The following is a 19,814-nucleotide window of genomic DNA, read 5'->3' as shown; positions in this document are numbered from 1 at the left end:
TCCAAGTCTTTTTTGATCTCCGACCAACATTTTTCATAATTATCTTTGAATAGATTTAAGTTTTTGGTGGACAGAGATACCCCCAGGTATTTCACTTTTTTAACCACACTTAGCTCTGTCTCTTTCTGGTACCCCTCTATCTCTGTAGGCGTCAAATTTTTGGCCAAAACCTTAGTTTTTTGTTTGTTTAGCTTGAATCCCGCCACCCGACCAAACTCCAAAATAAGTTCAAGAACTCTTTTTGTGCTAGATTCTGGCTCCTGTACTGTAATGACTAGGTCATCTGCAAAAGCTTTCAGTTTGTATTGTTTCGCTCCGACCACTATACCCTGCACCAACTGGTCCTCCCTGATCATATTCAGCAATACCTCCAGAACAGAAATAAATAACAGAGGGGATAAAGGGCACCCCTGTCGTGTCCCTTTTTCAATTTGGAGTTCCTCAGATACCACATTGTTCACTATCAGTTTGGCTTTTTGTTCTGAATAGATTGCTTCTAATCCATTTTCAAACCCCCGTCCCACTCCCATCCCTTTCAAGTTTTTCTTCATAAACATCCAAGAAATGTTGTCAAATGCTTTCTCCGCATCAATAAAGATTAAAGCAGCCCTTGTGTTTCTAATTCGCAACAACTCCAGTATATCAATAATGTTCCTGGTGTTGTCAGACATATGTCTACCAGGGAGAAAGCCTGCTTGGTCCTTGTGAATTACTTCATTTAGTACATTTTTAAGTCTATTTGCTAAAATGTCTGCAAATATTTTGTAATCCACATTCAGGAGTGAGATGGGACGGTAGTTCTTAAGCTGAGTCTTTTCCCTTTCTGACTTGGGAATCAATGTGATGAATGCTTCTTTCCACGTTTCCGGTGCCTTTCTCCCCTCCATGATCTGGTTACAAACCTCCAACAACGGTTGTATCAAGAAGTCCTTCAAAGTCTTATAATATTTGGAGGTAAGTCCATCCGGGCCTGGAGATTTGCCCAGCTGCATGTTCTGGATGGCACCTTCAATTTCCTGTTGAGTTATTTTACTGTTAAGGATTGATCTTTTATCTTGGCTTATTTTAGGTAGTCCATTTATCCTCAAAAATTGATCTATTTCCAGTTCTTTCTGAGGCCCCTGTGCGTAAAGCTCTTTGAAGTATCTGTGGAAGCACTTTCTTATTTCTTCTGGTTTCTGAACTATTTTTCCTTGAATCTCCAAGTTTGTAACCGTATTTAACTTTTGTCTTTTTTTCAACTGCCAAGCTAGCAATTTTCCACATTTATTTGCTGATTCAAACGATCTCTGCTTCATTTGTTTAATTTTCCACTCAATCTCTTGATTGATCAGTTTCGAATATTGTGCTTGATAGAATTTGATCTCTCTTAGCACCTCTTTTGACTTCGGTTTGGTTCTCAACTTTTTCTCTCCTTCACTTATTTTCTCTAGAATTTTTTCCTTTCTTCCATTCCAAAATTTTCTCTTTATTGTATTCTGTTGTATCAGAAACCCTCTCATTACAGCTTTACTTGCATCCCAGATTGTTCTTTTCTCCACCGTGGTGTTCAAATTTATTTCAAAGTAGTCCTTTAGCGTTTTTTGGGCCTTCTTAACAATCTCTTGATCTCTTAACAAGGTGTCATTCATTCTCCATCTGAAGGATCCAGTTGGGAAAAGTCTCAATTCCATTTTTAAGGCGTTATGGTCGGAGCAGGTTTTTGGGCAGATTTCCACTTTTCTTGTTTTCGGGGCCAGCCCTCTAGATATCCAAATTTGGTCAATTCGTGTCCATGACAAGTGGGCCTCAGAGAAGAAGGTTCCTTCTTTACCCAAGGGGTTCCTTGTCCTCCAAATGTCAATCAAGTCCATATTGTCTGTCATTTCAAAAAAGGTTTTAGGGAGTCTGCCGTCTGTTGTTAAGTTTTGATTTTGGGATTTGTCCATATTTGTAGACACCACCCCATTCATGTCTCCCATCACAATAATGTTGGAATAGTCCAAATAGTCCATCATTGTCTCATGCAGCTTCTTATAGAATTCTGATTTTCCATCATTTGGCGCATAAACTCCTAATATCAAAATCTTTTCCCCTTGTGTTTGGATTTCAATTGCGAGAATTCTTCCATGATCATCTTTGAATAGAAATTTTGGTGACAGGTTCTCCTTTGCATAAATTACAACGCCTCTTTTTTTAACTTTGTCTGATGAGATAAATTCTTGGCCAAGTCTTTTATTGATTAATACTTTCCTATGGAGCCTAGTCACATGTGTTTCTTGAAGGCATATTACATCCAATTGTTCTTTTTTTAGGATATGAAATATCCTCCTTCTTTTTTCCGGAGAATTCCCGCCATTTATGTTCCAACTAAGTAGCTGCAGAGACATCCTGTTCTAATTAAGATGTTCTTAGGATGAGGTGTCTTCCTTTTGCTCAGGTCCCGAGGGTGCAGGCGTTAGCCCGCTTCCAGGCAGTATTGGTGCTGGTAAAACTGGAAGCCAATCCACTCCTTTTTGGAGATCTTCTCCGTGGTCGTGAAGGAACTTTTGGTTATCTTCAGGTGTTCTAATTTTGACCTTCCTTTCTTTGTAAGTGAAGGATAATCCTTGTGGAAACTCCCACCTATAGGGAATTGCGTTGTGTCTCAGCAATTTTGCTAGTTCTGAGTAGGTGGCTCTGAGGTCCAGCAACTGTCTCGGAATATCTCTATAAATTTCCACCCTTTTATCTTGTATTTCAATTGCTTTTTTGAAGTGTAGACCTAGGATCTTGTCTCTCTCTTCCTTTGATCTTAAAATTATCAAACAGTCTCTGGATCTGTCTTTCCTTACCAATCTTCCCAGTCTATATGCCGAGACAATCTTAAAATCTGTGTCCTCCTTTAAGCCCCAGAACTTCGTAAATTCCTGCGTCAAGTATCCAATCAGGTCTCCTTGCTCGAGTTCCGGGATGCCTCTCAATTTGATGTTGTTCTCACGATTTTTCAGTTCCACCACTGACAGATAGATTTGTTGTTCACCCACCTGTTTGTGCAGGGGCTTGACTTCTCCTTTAATTTCTTCAACTTCTTTTTGTAAAGCTCCCACTTTCTGAATTGCTTCTCCAGCTAATTCCCGATTTTCCGCTGTTGCTCCTTGCAACACGAGTATTTGACCAGAAGCCCTCAGAGGATTACACACACTGAGGAAATGAACAGCATGGAAAAGCTGGGAATATTTTTCAAGGGTTTGAATCTTATTAACTGAATTGTATGAAACATAAAGCAGGACTTGTGCTTAAGAACAAGGGGTTCAGGCTTAGAAATAAACCTGAACCAGAAGCAAACAACCAGGTTTGACAGACATATTCTGCAATATAAGGTAGAAAGGTGGGTAAGATTTTCACCTCCCCTTTTCAAAGGCAGATTCTGGTGGAAATGAAAACGGGTGCAGAAATTGCTGATATTTGCTTATTCGTTCTGTATCTGGAACAGAAATTAATCCAGCAAATGCAACCAGTATTCACTGTTGTTGTTTTCACTCTGCAAACTGTACATAATTTATCACTTCTCCTCCCCCCCCCAAAAAAAAATTGTGTTGTGTTTCTGTTGCATTGAAATTAATGGTGTGGAACAACATAATGATAATGGGATCGATCACGCATTTAATTATGCAAAATTCCTCCACAGGGAATAAATGAGTTGAATAATGTAGTCTTTGCTGGACGCTGAACTGCAGCCAAATGGAAATAGTTCTGCATGCGATGAACACTGGCTGGAATGGGAATTGATACCTTCTTACATCCCTCTTCTTAACAAATGCTATTTGGTAACCTTTCTCTTCTTTTAAATTTTAACAGTGATACAGAGAACTGGTTCTGTGAATGCTCTGTTCTCTACTCTGGGAAATTATGTCAGCTTTCAACCTGTGAGGAGAACCCATGTGGAAATGGAGCAACATGTTTTCCAAAATCCAGCCAAGACACCTTGTGCCTCTGTCCCTATGGAAGGACTGGAATCCTTTGTAACGATGGTAAGAGAAGAATGCAGAACTTAGCAAGTCAAATGCAGTGAGAGAGAGAGAGAACAGAGAGAGATAGACTGAAGCTTCTTTGTGTTAAATGACAAAAAAAAAGCCTTTTTGTTGCCGGGCAAATTGACTTCATTACTTCTCTCTGCTTCCTACTTTTCAGATGTTCAAGAACATACAGTTTAGTGCACTGGGTCTGTAATCCTCAGTATGCCTCTGTACTGGAATTGTTGTTGCTTTTTAGATGTTTTAATTGGTTTACAGTTTGTGCCTTTTCCATCCTGTGCCCCGTCAGAGGATGTGGGGGCATTATATATTTAATAAACAAACAAACAAACAATGGGAACATTCCCTCCAGTTCATTCAGTTGAATTGGATTCATTTAGAATGTTTGAAGTTGCTACCAATTTTAAATGGGACCCATTTAAGTCAGCCAGACCCCTAACCTACTGAGAGCCCCACTTCTTTCCCTACACTTACAAGAGTGGTGGAGAGGGACTCCTTGCAGTGCCAGGCATCAACCAGGAGATGGTGCTTCACACATGTGTACCTGCACCCAGGGTGATGCGGTTCCCATGGTTTTTGATGTTCCTGAATGCTGCTACAAACATGTGCGGCCATGCCCAAGATGGCTGAGAACCAAAAGGCTCCTGTGAATCCCTGTCTTTCTAGACATTGCTTATAAGCAGTTCTGCAGTGAGTATTACTCCCTCGCCTATGTTAAGCATGGAAGAGAGAAAGAATGAGGCAGGCACCAGGGCAAGGGTAGTGAGTTAAAGCAGATCAATTTAGTACAGACCTGGAGTTTACATTGGACCTGGAGAGGCAACCCTCTTCAAAATTGGTTTCAGCCAGACACAAGAGACATACAGGTGTGGAAAGAAAGAGGAGCATGTCAACTATGGGCGGTGGAAGTTGGTCCATTAGGGCAAATGCAGCCCTGCCCCACCGACCTCAGACTGCCCTTAATCAGCCCGCATTTGCCTGCCTCCTTACATGCTACCAGGAGTGGCACACTGGCTAGCAGCTTTCTCCTTTGTTTCAGTGTTGCCCTTGTGGAACTCGGTAGGGAGAAGGGTCAGAACTAGAATTAGTTGACAATAGCTCTGCCTCTCCCTGCCATTGGCTATAGCACCCCCTGCTGTTGGACTCCCGGCCTTCTGCACCACCAGTCTCAGTGGTCATAAGCCACCACTGATTATGGGGGAGAAGTTTAAAGCAGGGGTCAGAGGGTTAAAGCCCCCCTCCCACCTGCCATACAAGGGCCTGGGTTTGTGTAATGTGTCATCAATTTGGCCCTTAACCTATCCTTGTTATGTACCAAATGGGGAACTGTGGTTTAATTTCAGTCTACTAACCAGGATATCAAACCACAGGGAATGGTAGCTTAAGCTAATCAGGGGCAGTTGATATGCTGAAACTGGCTTGCAAAACAAAGGAGAAATGTGTGGAGAACCCGATCCTAGCTCTCAATTCTGGATGCTAAGAAATCGTATATATGAACTAGGCCATTACTTGCTGTTCACCTGTGCTTCCCCCAACGGCATTTTCCTTTTCTGTGTTTTTCAAACAGTTATTAATATTACCTATCCTAACTTCAGTGGAACAGATAGCTTTGGCTATACCTCATTCCTAGCCTATTCAGCAATTCCAAACATCAGCCTCTACTATGAATTCCAACTGAAATTTCAATTAGCAAACCACAACTCTTCACTGAAAGACAACCTGATATTTTTCACTGGTCAGAAGGGTCAAGGTAAGTTATTCGTGTTTCTCTGGGGAAAGAGTGTTATAAAAATGGCTAAGACAAAGTAAATGGGGAGATATAGATATATGGATTCCGATTTCTGGGCACCTCAAGAACCATCAACAGAAGTGCACATAGCATTTGTTATATTTTTATTACATAGAAAATAATGTTTATTTTGAGATCTTGACCAGTAAATTCCTTATAGTCACTTTTTAATTTCAGAAAAGGCAGATATTCTGTCTCAAAGGCACACCTGTACAACCCTGGATTCTGGTCACCCTGGAGAACTTCTACCAGTTAGAAACCAGTTAGAGTAGCCTGTGTCTAGACCAGCCTTTATCAACCTTGAATCCCCAGAGATGGTTGGACTACAACTCCCATCATCCCTGCCTAGCAGGACAAGCAGTCAGGAATGATGGGAGTTGTAGTCTAACAACATCTGGGGACCCAAGGTTGAGAAAGGCTGGTCTAGACAATACAGAGCAGGGTGGATAAACGGCTTGACCTAGTATAAAGCAGCCTCCTGTATAACTGTGGAAAGGGGTTTGCGTAGGGTATCATGCAAATGATAAAATGTGATTGTTGGGTATAGAACTAAAGAGAAAATGAAAGAGAAAATGTCTTAGTGCTTTCATCTGTATACTAATCTATGTAAAGCCACCAGGGGGCATCAGAAGACTAGATGGAAGGAACATGGGAAAGTTTAGGAAGACCGCTTTGCACTGTGACAATTGGCTGCATATTCCTATATATGTGTACTCAGAAGTAATCCCCACCTTGGGGGGGGGGGTGTGTGTGAGAGAGAGAGAGAGAGAGAGACAGACAGACAGACAGACAGACAGACAGACAGACATACCTGCTATTCTTTGATTCTCAGCTGTGAGGAAAGAAGAAAATTAGTCCTCTAAGCTTTCCTGGAACAAAATCTATTCCCACATTGTTGTTGTTGCTTATAAAAAACAACAATCAGCAAACTTTGTGGCTGAGAATTTGAGGCCAAGACATTGTTAGATTAAGCAAAGCTTGGAACTTAATATATGCGCCTTAATAATAATGCAGAAGTGGGGAGATATGTGTGTGTGTGTGTGTGTGATCACATACAGATAATTACAATAAAAAGAGCACAGCACCAGCCCATTCCTCCAAAACAGCCGTTTCTGTTGGAACATGAAAGTTGTCACCTGCCGGCAGAAGGACAGCAAGGAGGGAGCCGGTCTAGCTTCTCTCGGGAGAGATTTCCAAAGCCTGGGAGCTGCCACCAAGAAGGCCGTGTGAGGGTGTGAGGACTGAGAGAAGGGCCTCCCCTGAAGATCTCAGAGCCTGGGCAGTTTCACATGAGGAAATAGGCTTTTCAGATAGCCTGGACCTAAGCTGTATAGGGCTTTATAGGTAGCCAGTGTGGGAGCTGCTCTAGCAAGGGGGTTGTATGTTCCCAGTCAACAATCTGTCTGCAGTTCTTGGAGCCAGTTGGAGTTTCTGGGCATTTTTCAAATGAACTTTTAATTAAAAATGCAAATGATTTGGGAAAGCAGTGTTACTGTGTCATCTGCTAGCATGAAGTAGGAAATCCATCAAAGGAAAGAAGTATCCAGCCTCTGCTTGTGTTTTGCAGAGTTTCTGATTTCCTCTGTGCTAATCAACAAACTGGTAAAACTTGAAAGCCCCATTCACTAGCCAACATCATTCACTAGCCAGAACGAAAAGGACCTGTCAGTTACCCTGGTCCTCCAGCTGATTGTGCCATTACCCCTTCTCTGAAAGGGGGAAAAAATAGCCCATGAATCTTCTCCCCAAATTCCTGTTTCACTAGGCCACCAGACTAGTTTTTGAGTGGGATTAAGCATAAGGGCAATGTAGAAACAGAGGTGCTCTCTGCTTTTCTGGAGAAATCTGAAGTGGGAGCAGTGGACTTTGGATGCCTGTCCGACCTCTGCTCAAACTGCATGTTAATAACTAAAATAAAACATTACGAAATGCCATAAGCCTGCAATGACCTCCTTGCAAAAGCAGCCGAACTCTGGGCCTGTTTACTCTGCATCCTGTGCCCTCTCAACCGCTGGCTTGGGAAGCGGTGGGCACATGGTGTTAGCTGCAATCCCTCTGTGGTATCTAGGCTATCATTTCTTGCATCCTCTCATTTCGTTTTGGTAATGTGACCCAAGACTCACTCCCTTAATGTATCCCCTTGTGGTTATTCTTACTCCAGGTCTTAATGGCGATGATTTCTTAGTGCTAGGCCTGCGCCACGGCCGCCTGGTGTACAGCTACAACCTAGGATCTGGAACAGCCACTATCATTAGTGAGCTGCTAGATCTGACAAGACATATTCACGTGGTCAGTCTTGGCAGATTTCTTCAGGATGGCTGGATAAAGGTAATGCTTCCTTTGGAAGAGATGCTTATAAAACTCTTCTTTGTATCCACGAAGCTCACTGGGGGTGGGGTGGTTGGCGGTGGCTTCAGCCTGGTCCCTGCCTCCCAGCCTAACCTACCTCACAAGGTTGCTGTGAGGATAAAAGTAGAAGAACCCACCTATGAGCTCCTTTGGTGCAAGGGGCAGGATACGGTATATAACCTTTATTAAGCTTGTCATACAAACAAAACTTTAAATATATACAGATAGGTAGCCGTGTTGGTCTGCCATAGTCAAAATAAAAAAATTCCTTCCAGTAGCACCTTAAAGACCAACTAAGTTAGTTCTTGGTATGAGCTTTCGTGTGCATGCACACTTCTTCAGATACGAGACCAACTAACTTAGTTGGTCTTTAAGGTGCTACTGGAAGGAATTTGGTATCTGAAGAAGTGTGCGTGCACACGAAAGCTCATACCAAGAACTAACTTAGTTGGTCTTTAAGGTGCTACTGGAAGGAATTTTTTTATTTTAAATATATTTTATTTTAAATGTATAGTCTTGAATCCTAAGAGTTAAATATATTTATGTGCTGTGTCCTGAAGACTTCATACAACAAGGTTGTTGAATGCCCCTCTCCATTTTCAAAAGCAGTTCTCCCACCCACCACACACACACACACACACACACACACACACACACACTCTGCCCCTTACAAATTGCTCTTGAAATTCTAGAGCACTCTGGGAAAGAATACATAAGGATGCTGGAGTGGAAAGTGGGGGTGGGAGGGGTACAACTTGCTACATCAGCAGACGTACTTGCACACCTCTAAAAGCTCTTTGAATGACCACCCTGGAAATTTAAAGACCTTATTTATATATTTACTACTCAATTGCAGCAGTGCCTTCTACCCTTCGTTGATTTGAAGCTTAGACTGTAATCCAAAACATGTTATTGGTGGTTTCTCCATGTTTGGAAGCTTGTGGGGACGTAAGGATGAGATAAGAGGTCTACTCAATTTGCTCCACAAATAACAGGTTTTGTTCCGCTTTTGTCTGAAAGGTGGATGACCATGAAAACAAAACCATCACATCTCCAGGAACTTTGGTTGGGCTCAATGTCTTCAGCCAATTTTACGTAGGAGGTTACATTGAATACATCCCAGAACTCTTACCAAATGGATCCAATTTTAAGAATGGCTTTCAAGGTAACTAACAATTTTACTTGCATTGCATTTGATTTACTCTAAGCATGACTAATGTTGGATGCAACTCTTCACGTTTACATTAAACGTATTATCACACACACACCATACCTCTATCTGCCCCATTGTCGGTTGTTCCCCTGTGTCTGTTTTAAATTGTAAGCTTATTGGAGTAGGAGCCAGTCTTGCCTGTTCTTTGTAAAGCAATAATAATAATAATAATAATAATAATAATAATAATAATAAATAATAATAATAATAATTTTTATTTATACCCTGCCCTCCCCAGCCAAAGCTGGGCTCAGGGTGGCTAACACCAGTAAAATTACAGCAAAAACATAATGGGGGGGGGCAATTTAAAATACAGGTTAAATTGCAATTTAAAATGCAGCCTCATTTTAAAAGTCACCCATAGATCAAAACCATAAGGGGAGGGAAACATAAGGGTGAGACTGAGTCCAAACCAAAGGCCAGGCGGAACAGCTCTGTCTTGCAGGCCCTGTGGAAAGATGTCAAGTCCCACAGGACCCTAGTCTCTTGTGATAGAGCATTCTACTAAGTCGGGGCCAGTACTGAAAAGGCCCTGGCCCTAGTTGAGATCAATCTAACCACCTTGCGACCTGGGACCTCCAAAATGTTGTCATTTGTGGACCTTAAGGTACTCCACGGGGCATACCAGGAGAGGCGGTCCACTAGGTACGTGGGTCCTAGACTGCATAGGGCTTTAAAGGTCAAAACCAGAAAAAAAAACATGTACATAGATGGCATTATAGAATTAATGTGATGTAAAAGAGTTGGGCAGGTGGGGCTTCAGCAGCCTGGGGCTGATGGGACTTGGACTCCAGCAATATCTGGAATGCCAAAGGTTCCCCAGTCCTGAGCTATAGGAATGGGCAAAGTCATTGGGATAAATTCTACTGTTGGGAGGTGGTTTTCCACAGAATTTCCAGCTCTTCATCGGCATTAGGTTTGAACCTGGGTTGGGTAATCAGGAGACAACCTACTGGTTCTGGGGATAACCTGGTATCCTCAGGACTTGCCAGGCTTCTGCCCATGTATGCAGCAAGACCCCCTCCCATATCACGCTCCCTTTTGCTTCTCAAAACTGAAACCTGCATATATTTGCAGTGCAATTATGTCTGCTCAGGAGTAGGGATGTCAGAGAACACTGACAAAAACAGAAGCTGGAGTGAAAATGGCCAGTGTTCATTTATTCCTTCCATGTTTGGAGCGGAACTCAATCCAGTGAATAAGATCAGTCTTCCCCATTGTTGCTTTCAATCCACAAATTATATGTAATTGATTTCTACCACTCCCCGTTTGCGTTGTGTTCCCTTTCCACTGAAATGAATGAGGTCCAGCAACATAATGGCAAAGGAACTTACATAAGCTAGGTAATTTTGCACAGTGGACAGTGAGACAAATAGTGTAGTTTTTGATGGAAGATGAACTGCTGCAGAATGTAAACAATGCTGCATCCGATGAATATGGGGCAGAATGGAAAGGCCCTCTTGCCTTCCTACTCAGGAGCAAGTCTCATAGAGTCCAGTGAATCTTGTATCTCCATATCTGGGTTCAGGATTGCAAACCCAATTTTTGAAAGCCAGGTCTCCCCCTTTCTAGTAATGGAACCTACAGTGCCTCTGATTTAGAAAGGGAAACATACAGCAAATGGGAGAATAGCAGGTTTTTCCTAACCAAAATAAACAGTGGGGATGGGGGTAAAGTGAGTCTCAATCCATAGGTATAGCTTTAGGGCATGTGTTTGCAGTTGCAACATGTACACAGTACCCATGACAGTTTGTTGGGTTTGCAAATGTGCCCATTGGCCCGAAAGGTTGGTAACCTCAGCCGTATACAGTGGCACCTCAAGTTACATACACTTCAGGTTACATACGCTTCAGGTTACAGACTCCGCTAACCCAGAAATAGTACCTCGAGTTAAGAACTTTGATTCAGGATGAGAACAGAAATTGTGCTCCGGTGGCACGGTGGCAGCAGGAGGCCCCATTAGCTAAAGTGGTGTTTCAGGTTAAGAACAGTTTCAGGTTAGGAACGGACCTCCGGAACGAATTAAGTACTTAACCCGAGGTACCACTGTACAGACATCCGCCACTTTTGCAGCATGTTTAAATTAAGCTCTTTCTGGAGCCTTACAGAACCACCCATGACTAAATGAGATTAAGACTGAGGCTGTGTACTGTCTTTTCCCTCCTAATTTCATAGAAATATATTTATATGAATATCTTTAACTAAGTTAGCTATACATAGCATTGTGGCAAATAAATTCCTCCTGAGCGGCGAAAATCAAACACATCCGTTCATCTTTTCCTTTCTTTTCTTCCATAAGCTTCTTGCTGAAATGCATCGCCAGATGGGCGGGGTGGTATTATTATTATTATTATTATTATTATTATTATTATTATTATTAACATTATTATTATTTCTTTTGAGGTTGCATTTATGACATACGAGTTCGCGCCGGGAGGGACCAGCCATTTAAAGCCCCAGGAATCCCAGAAGGCCACCCGAATGCTGGTCGCAGCGTAGGACAGTGTGACGAGTCTCCGTGCCGCTTCATAAAATGTGGAAATGGGGGGACGTGCGTGGAAAGCGGCTCTACCGTTTAGTAAGTGCAAATGGGTTTGGGTGAATTATTATTGCATGGGAAATTCATCAAGCCCGTGCTGCCTTAAGACCGTGGTTCTCATGGGCATTAGTCGAATGTAAACTAGGATGGGGGAAGCTGTCTTATATTGGGGCAGGCCATTGGACCGTCTAACTCAATATTGTCTACAGTGCCTGGCAGCACCTCTCCAGGATTTCCAACAGGGTTCTCTCCCAGCAACTCCCCAGAGATGCCAGGGATTGAACCTGGGACTTTCTGCATGCAAAGCAGATTATTTAAGAGCTATGGCCCTTAACCAGACTTTAGATGCACATCCAAATCTTCTATGCATGCACTAACCCTGGCATGCCCCGTTCTACCACAACTACCTTAACTGGGTTTGAAAGGGGGTAAAGTTGCATGTCGAGCATGTGCTTTACATCAGGGGTGTAGAAACCTGTGGCTGTCCAAGGATATACATCGGGATCTGCTGCCCCTGTGGATCCTGCCGCCCGAGGCAGTCACCTCACTTTGGCTCATGAGTGCGCCGGCCCTGTCCTTCATATGTTTTTGATCTCCATCCCCCATCCTCCCCAACTGGCATGGTCAGGGATTATGGGAGTTCTAGTCCAACAACATCTGGTGGCTCACAGGTTCCCCTTTTCTTCTTTACGTGCAGCATGGCTACAAAAACACTTCCTCCTCCTTTTCCTGCTGATCTTAAAAAGCTCTGTTCCTCAGAGAGTCTGGATTTGTTTTCAGACATCATATTGGCTCCTAGGAATCATTTCCTCCTAGGGGCTTTTCACTTTTTGAGAAATTGCTTCAATGTGTCAGAGACCTCCGTTTTGACATGATATGCAATGCATTTAAATTGGAGAGCCTGTTGCTATGGGGACAATGCTGCTGATTTAAATAGGTACAGCAATGCACACCATTTCCTGTAGATTTTTTTTTTTTTTAGGGTAAACTTTGCATTTGGCTTCTCGGCTGGGCAAACCCCTATTCTTCATCTAGGTAGAAATACAGTATTTGAAATGCGTTCCAACAGGCATGCAAAACCTCTGGTAATAAGTTTCTAGGACCAGCTGCCCTTGATGTGGAAAAATAGAAAATAGGTTTCTGCTGGGCAATAACTATTTGGGTATCTATCTAATGCTTGAGTTGAAAATAATATGCACACGCTTCTGGCATTTGGTGATTCTTTTGAATTGATTAGAAACTGGTGCATTGCTGTGCAATCAGAGGTGCCTGCAATAAAGCCAAAATAGTATTCTACTCAGTGGGACGCGGGTGGCACTGTGGATTAAACCACAGAGCCTAGGACTTGCCGATCGCATGGTCGGCGGTTCGAATCCCCGCGGTGGGGTGCGCTCCCGTTGCTTGGTCCCAGCACCTGCCAACCTAGCAGTTCGAAAGCACCCCCGGGTGCAAGTAGATAAATAGGGACCGCGTACTAGCGGGAAGGTAAACGGCATTTCCGTGTGCAGCTGTGGCTCGCCAGAGCAGCTTTGTCACGCTGGCCACGTGACCCGGAAGTGTTTGCGGACAGCACTGGCCCCCAGCCTCTAGAGTGAGATGAGCGCACAACACTAGAGTCTGTCAAGACTGGCCCGTACGGGCAGGGGTACCTTTACCTTTACCTAGTATTCTACTCACAGGAACATATGCTAAGTCAGACCACCAGTCTTTCTTAGATCAATATTGTTTAGATTGATTGGCAGCAGGTCTCCAGGGTCTCAGGCAAGGACTTAATCCTACCTGGGGATTAAATCTGGAACCTTCTGCATGCAGAGCAGGTGTCCTGTCACTGCACTCCAGCCCTCCCCACCAGGTGGCACAGATCTGTTCTTGCTCAACCAAACTAAAATACATCCTTATGAAAGCATTGCATATATACAGCAATGCACAGGGCATCTGTGAATGCAGTCCGTGGACCAAATAAGCTTCTATACAGAGATCAGCTTTTCCGAGCACCTGAATGGCAGTTGGGCATAGTGGTGGTGAGGGATCATAAATCCAGTAGCTGCCGGTACACATTATTTAGCACAGCAGTCCAGGTGCACTATCTTGGTACCCCCTCCTACAAGGAGGAGGAAAGTGGGCTTCATAGTGTTCACCTTAGTGTCTAAAGCGGAAGGGGCCCTCTTGGTAGTTCCTCTGCCCTCGAATGTTCAGAGGGTGGCCAAAAAGGGGAAGGCATTCTCTGTGGCAGTTCCTAAGAATTTGAATTCTCTCCCCAACAGAGGTGTGTCTGGCACTTTCACTGTGAAATTTCCATTATATGCCAAAGACACACCTCTTCCCCCTGACCTTTGATGCCTGAGATCAATATTTTTAGGGCCTACCCTGTTTTTTTGTTTTTGTTTTAATGAGAAAAGCAGCTTTGGTGGGGGAAGACTGGAGCAGAGAAGCAGCAGGGGGAGCTTCCCTTAACCCCTTCCCCACCTCCCTCTGCTCCTCCCACATGGTTTTCGCAACATGTGCTTGCAAGAGGAAGTAAGTGCCTTGCATTCTGCATCAGGAAAAGCATCTGGAAGGATTAATTGCAGAGGCTGGGAAAGGGTTCAGCTCATTGTTTCCCTTCTTCAAATTCCCCATTGCCAAGATAGGTAAAGGGTAAAGGGACCCCTGACCATTAGGTCCAGTTGTGGCCGACTCTGGGGTTGCGGCACTCATCTCGCTTTATTGGCCGAGGGAGCCATGTCTAAGCATGTGGCCAGCATGACTAAGCCACTTCTGGCAAACCAGAGCAGCGCACGGAAACGCCATTTACCTTCCCGCCGGAGCGGTACCTATTTATCTACTTGCACTTTGATGTGCTTTTGAACTGCTAGGTTGGCAGGAGCAGGGACCGAGCAACGGGAGCTCACCCTGTCGCGGGGATTCAAACCGCTGACCTTCTGATCGGCAAGTCCTAGGCTCTGTGGTTTAACGCACAGCGCCACCCGCGTCCCTATTGCCAAGATACTTTTCCTTAAAAAAAGAAAAGGGCACAGGGACTCCCTTATACACAGTGGCTTGTAACATGCAGCTAGCCCTGTATTGATAATATCCAAGGTTTTCTCTTCTTAGCTGCCATTGCCCCGCTGGCTGGAAAGGAGCATTCTGCATGGAGACAGTTTCTGTCTGTGATCCCGAGCACAACCCACCCCACAGGTGCAGGCAAGGTTCCACCTGTGCCCCACTGCCTGACGGCTACACCTGCCACTGCCCACTAGGAACCACTGGCATCTACTGTGAACAAGGTAAGGCAAAGATCTCCAATATAGACCTCTAATAATGGCATTACCAAGGAGTTTTCCTTTTACCCGCTTTTCTTAATTTGGGTATGACAGTTCAGGGAATATGATGGAGACAATGGTAGTGATGCAGGATTCAACTGATAAGTCTTATTAGTGAAAGGACTTCCACCTGTGCAATAGGGCTTCCCCCACCTCTCACTTCACATACCCCACCACCACCCCCAAAAATTGACTGGGTTGGGGGAAATCCCCAGAACACTCTGCAGGAAGAAGAAAGTAGGATTGTTCCATCAGGCAAGCCAAAATGCTGGACCTGATGGAATTAGAAGAGTGAAACGTTGTTGTTGTTGTTGTTGTTGTTGTTGTTGTTGTTGTTGTTGTTGTTGTTGTTGTTGTTGTTTCCATCTAAAATGATGATGATGATGATGATGATGATGATGATGATGATGATGATAGAAGGGATTTTGGTTCGTAGGCTTGGTCCTTTAGGATTGGAATAAGAAAGAAGAGAAACTTGACCGGCCTAGGTGCACATGATTTCTGGAAGATCTTAGTGGTTGTTGGCTGGGAGGAAATGGAATGCATGCTCCTTTTACTAGTTAAACAGTACTGTGGGTATAGATTTCATCAGGAAGGTCCTTGATCCCTGCTGGTACAAGTTTGCTTCGATTTGTTTCGGTTACTCATAAGAATTTACGGTCTCAAATATATAAATGAAACATTCATAAATTTACAAGGCAAACACATAAAGGTAAAGGTAAAGGGACCACCGACCGTTAGGTCCAGTCGCAGATGACTCTGGGGTTGCGGCGCTTAACCCACTCTATAGGCCGAGGGAGCCAGCGTTTGTCCGCAGACAGCTTCCAGGTCATGTGGCCAGCATGACTAAGCTGCTTCTGGCGAACCAGAGCAGCACATGGAAACGCCGTTTACCTTCCCGCCAGAGCGGTACCTATTTATCTACTTGCACTTGACCTGCTTTCGAACTGTTAGGTTGGCAGGAGCAGGGACCAAGCAACGGGAGCTCACCCCATCGGAGGGATTCAAACTGCCGACCTCCTCTGTGGTTTAGACCACAGCGCCACCCGCATCCCTAAGTATATAAACCTCATGTCTGAAATAGTACAGAAGAGCAATCCTGAAACCATTTTGACTCTCCCCGATTGACCTCAGATGTTTCTCTGCAAGAAGGAAGGAAATGGGAAAGCCTCTCCATTGTCTTTTGCTTACCTGTCTTTAGGGCATCTTTGTGTATGAATAGGGTGAGCCTGTGACCTGGATTCAGGAATTAAAGTATCTACCATCACAAAAGAATGTTCCGGGCTGCCCAAGTAAAGCAATCACTGGTCATTGTGAGGTATCCTGGATTTCTGTTGTAGACCGCCTCCTTCTGTGATGTATATATGATGTTTTTTGGGGTGGTCTTGCGCTACAGGGTGGGCAATTTCAAAAGTCTATATAAGGGCTTGCACACCATTGTTCTGGGTTCCTTCTCCCTCCTGCATGTGGTGAGTGAAGACCCTGCTGCAAGAGTTTATTAAAGATCAGGCTTACTAGCTGCTTTGCTTCTCAATATTCTCTGGTTGGCCTCTGTTATTTTCTCCTACCAATAGGGAATCCACTTAAGGACTCTATATGGGCTCTCAGATACCCCATAAGGGAAAAGGTGCAGGTTTTTTTCTACATCACTCACATCAAATAACATGGATATCGTCTTTGCATAGCCCCAACGTGGAGGGAGACGTTCAGTCCTACTCAGAGTAGACCCACTAAAATAATAGACACAACCAACTTAAGGTTAGACCCAGGCTGTGACTTAGGACTTCCCAGAAAATGGAAGGGGAAGCAAGATCTGTCAGGGTGTTAATTCTGTGAGCCCTTCCATCGTATGCTCGGGTTGTGTAGATGTATAAATATGTAACTCCTAAAGACACTATAGTCTCACCCTACAGATTGTGGACAGAGTGGAATGTTTTGGCAAATGGCAGAAGTATATTTCTAAGTTTGTTTGGCAGGGCAAAAAGCCCCAAATAAAATTCAAAATACTAACTGATGCAAAAGAAAGAGGGGGGTTTGCCCTGCCAGACTTAAGGCTATATTACGAAGCTGCAGCCTTCTGCTGGATGAAAGATTGGTTACTTTTAGAGAACACTGATGTCCTGGATCTGGAATGGTTTAATAACTCTTTAGGATGGCATGCATATTTGTGGTACGACAAGGTAAAGACTCATAAAATGTTCAAAACCCATATTGTCAGAAAAGCAATATTTATGGTCTGGACAAAATATAAAGACTTATTAGAAACTAAGACCCCGAGGTGGTTATCACCAGCGGAGGCCAAGGCTCGAAAAAAACCCAATATGGAGACCGGCTGGCTGAAATATGGGGAAATAATAGAAAAAGTTGGCGATAATTGGAGGTTACAGAGCTATGAAAAATTAAAGCATAAGGTGCAAGACTGGTTTCATTATGCCCAAATTCAAGAGGTTTTCAAGTTGGATAAAAAAACAGGATTCCAGGTGGAAAAATTGAAATTGGAGACAGAATTGTTAGAACCAAAGACTAAGATTCTTTCGAGAATGTATAACTTGCTGCTTAAATGGAACACTCAGGATGAGACAGTCAAATCAGCCATGATAAAATGGGCTCAAGACATTGGGTACAACATTATGTTTGAAGACTGGGAAAGGTTATGGACCACCGGTATGAAATTTACGGCATGTATTGCCTTGAAAGAAAATATTATGAAAATGATATACAGGTGGTACATGACCCCAGTCAAGTTTGCTAAAATATACCATTTGTCTGATAATAAATGTTGGAAATGTAAGGAGGCTGAAGGGACATTCTTTCACCTCTGGTGGACTTGCCCGAAAGTGAAGGCCTTCTGGGAAATGATCTACAATGAATTAAAAAAGGTATTTAAGTATACCTTTCCCAAGAAACCAGAGGCCTTCCTTCTGGGCATTGTCGGCCAGAAAGTGTTAAAGAAGGATAGAACGTTTTTTATGTACGCAACAACAGCAGCAAGAATACTTATCGCAAAGCACTGGAAGACACAAGATTTGCCCACACTGGAAGAATGGCATACGCAATTGATGGATTATATGGAATTGGCCGAAATGACTGGCAGAATCCAAGATTTGGGAGAAGAGACGATGGAGGAGGACTGGAAAAAATTTAAGGATTATCTACAAAAACATTATAAGTTATATGAATGTTAAGAATTTGCATGATTTAGAAAATCTAGCTCCAGCAATAAGATTTGGTATATTGGAAATTAAGATATAACTATGAAAGGATTAAAGTTTAAAATAACATTGTATTTATTTTAGGGCAAAAGTAAATTGATAATAAGTATTTTGAACCCAAAAGAGAATTATTTGAAAGCACTAATAACACATGAAACAAGGTATTAATTTGCTGACATTTTTATTGTAAAGAAAGCAGGGTGAGGGAGACGTGGGGAAGTCCAGTTGGTTATGAAAAAATGTATTGGAAAGTTGGATTTCTTTTATTCTTCTTTTCTTTTTTCTTCTTTTGTTATTTCATCGTATATCTGACTTTATATTTGTATTTGGAAAAAAGCAATAAAAATGTTTTTTTTAAAAAAAAAAATATGGGACGGCAATACAGGAGGTTGAAGAGGGCGATTTATGTTGGTGTGGATGGAGCTCTTGCTTTGTGTACAGTTTACCTCTGGGAATAAATAGTGATATGACTCTGTTCCACAACCAGATATTTGGTGCTTTGATTAAGTCCTGCATTAAAGACACATGAAGCCATTGGTTCAGCTTGGAGCCTGGCTGCTGGAAGTTCATTGCGGCTAGCATTGCTCTTTGCTTCTCTTTGTTAATGCTCAAGAAAACAAGGCTGCAGGGGTTTGGGAGTTTGTTTGTTTGTTTGTTTGTTTGTTTTAAAAAAGCAAATAAATGAATTGTGAGTCAAAAAAAAAAAAAGACACTATAGTCTCCACTGACCTTCATTCCAAGGCTACCAAACCCTGTAAGTTCAGGAACCCCTTGCGTCTCTTGCTGCTCTGAGATTGAATGTGTGCAACTGTATTGAGATTTCCTGAGGACAGCGGTATTGCTTTTTTATATAGAACTTTTTTCCTCAAGTGCTTAAAGTATTGACGTATGTTAGCTCAATCATCCTTAGAACAATTTTGTAAAGTAGACCAGTATTAGAGACAAACTATACAGGGTGGTGAGAGACATATCATTTTTGGTATGGGGTCTCTCCTAATGTAGTATAAAGGTGAAGAAGGGTTCAATTTTTAAAAGGAAAAAAGGGAATGGCCGTGGGATTGCTGAACCCTCTCTGTGCTCCCCGCTTGCCTCTCCACAGCCCCCCACCCACCACTTTTCTCCCTGACTGGCTTACTTCTGGTATTTAAATCCAGTTCATGAAAAATGCTATAGCGAAGTAAGCCATACTCCCCCCGTTTTATACATGCTTGTTGCGCAGCCAGTTTTAAAAAGAGACGGGTTTGCCAGAGACGCGTCTACTTTGGTTCTTTTCATCCCTACGTTACATGTGCAGGGTTGTGGTACCTTGCCCAAGACCACACAATACGTCCATTATTCCAGCTGGAAATAATCCTGTCTCATAGCTCATGCCATAAATGCCCATTATTCACCTGAAATCAGCTACTACAATTACT

The 19,814-nt window shown here is 43.1% G+C and overlaps 1 protein-coding gene across 8 annotated transcripts in view; it reads left to right on the top strand.

Moving 5' to 3' along the window:
• The window catches only part of EYS (eyes shut homolog), a 537,363-nt gene that overhangs the window by 502,637 nt on the left and 14,912 nt on the right, over positions 1-19,814 (top strand). For all 8 annotated transcript variants that reach the window (XM_081187035.1, XM_081187037.1, XM_081187041.1 and 5 more), the window contains 6 exons: positions 3,820-3,992; positions 5,563-5,745; positions 7,946-8,112; positions 9,154-9,298; positions 11,750-11,924; positions 14,979-15,151. In XM_081187035.1, coding sequence (XP_081043161.1) covers positions 3,820-3,992; positions 5,563-5,745; positions 7,946-8,112; positions 9,154-9,298; positions 11,750-11,924; positions 14,979-15,151 — 1,016 coding nt within the window. The remainder of the gene's footprint in view (positions 1-3,819; positions 3,993-5,562; positions 5,746-7,945; positions 8,113-9,153; positions 9,299-11,749; positions 11,925-14,978; positions 15,152-19,814) is intronic.

Source organism: Podarcis bocagei, assembly GCF_964188305.1.
Source record: "Podarcis bocagei genome assembly, chromosome: 3".
NCBI lineage: Eukaryota > Metazoa > Chordata > Lepidosauria > Squamata > Lacertidae > Podarcis > Podarcis bocagei.
The sequence above is the reverse complement of the archived record's forward strand: the minus strand, read 5'-3'. Positions and strand labels throughout refer to the sequence as shown.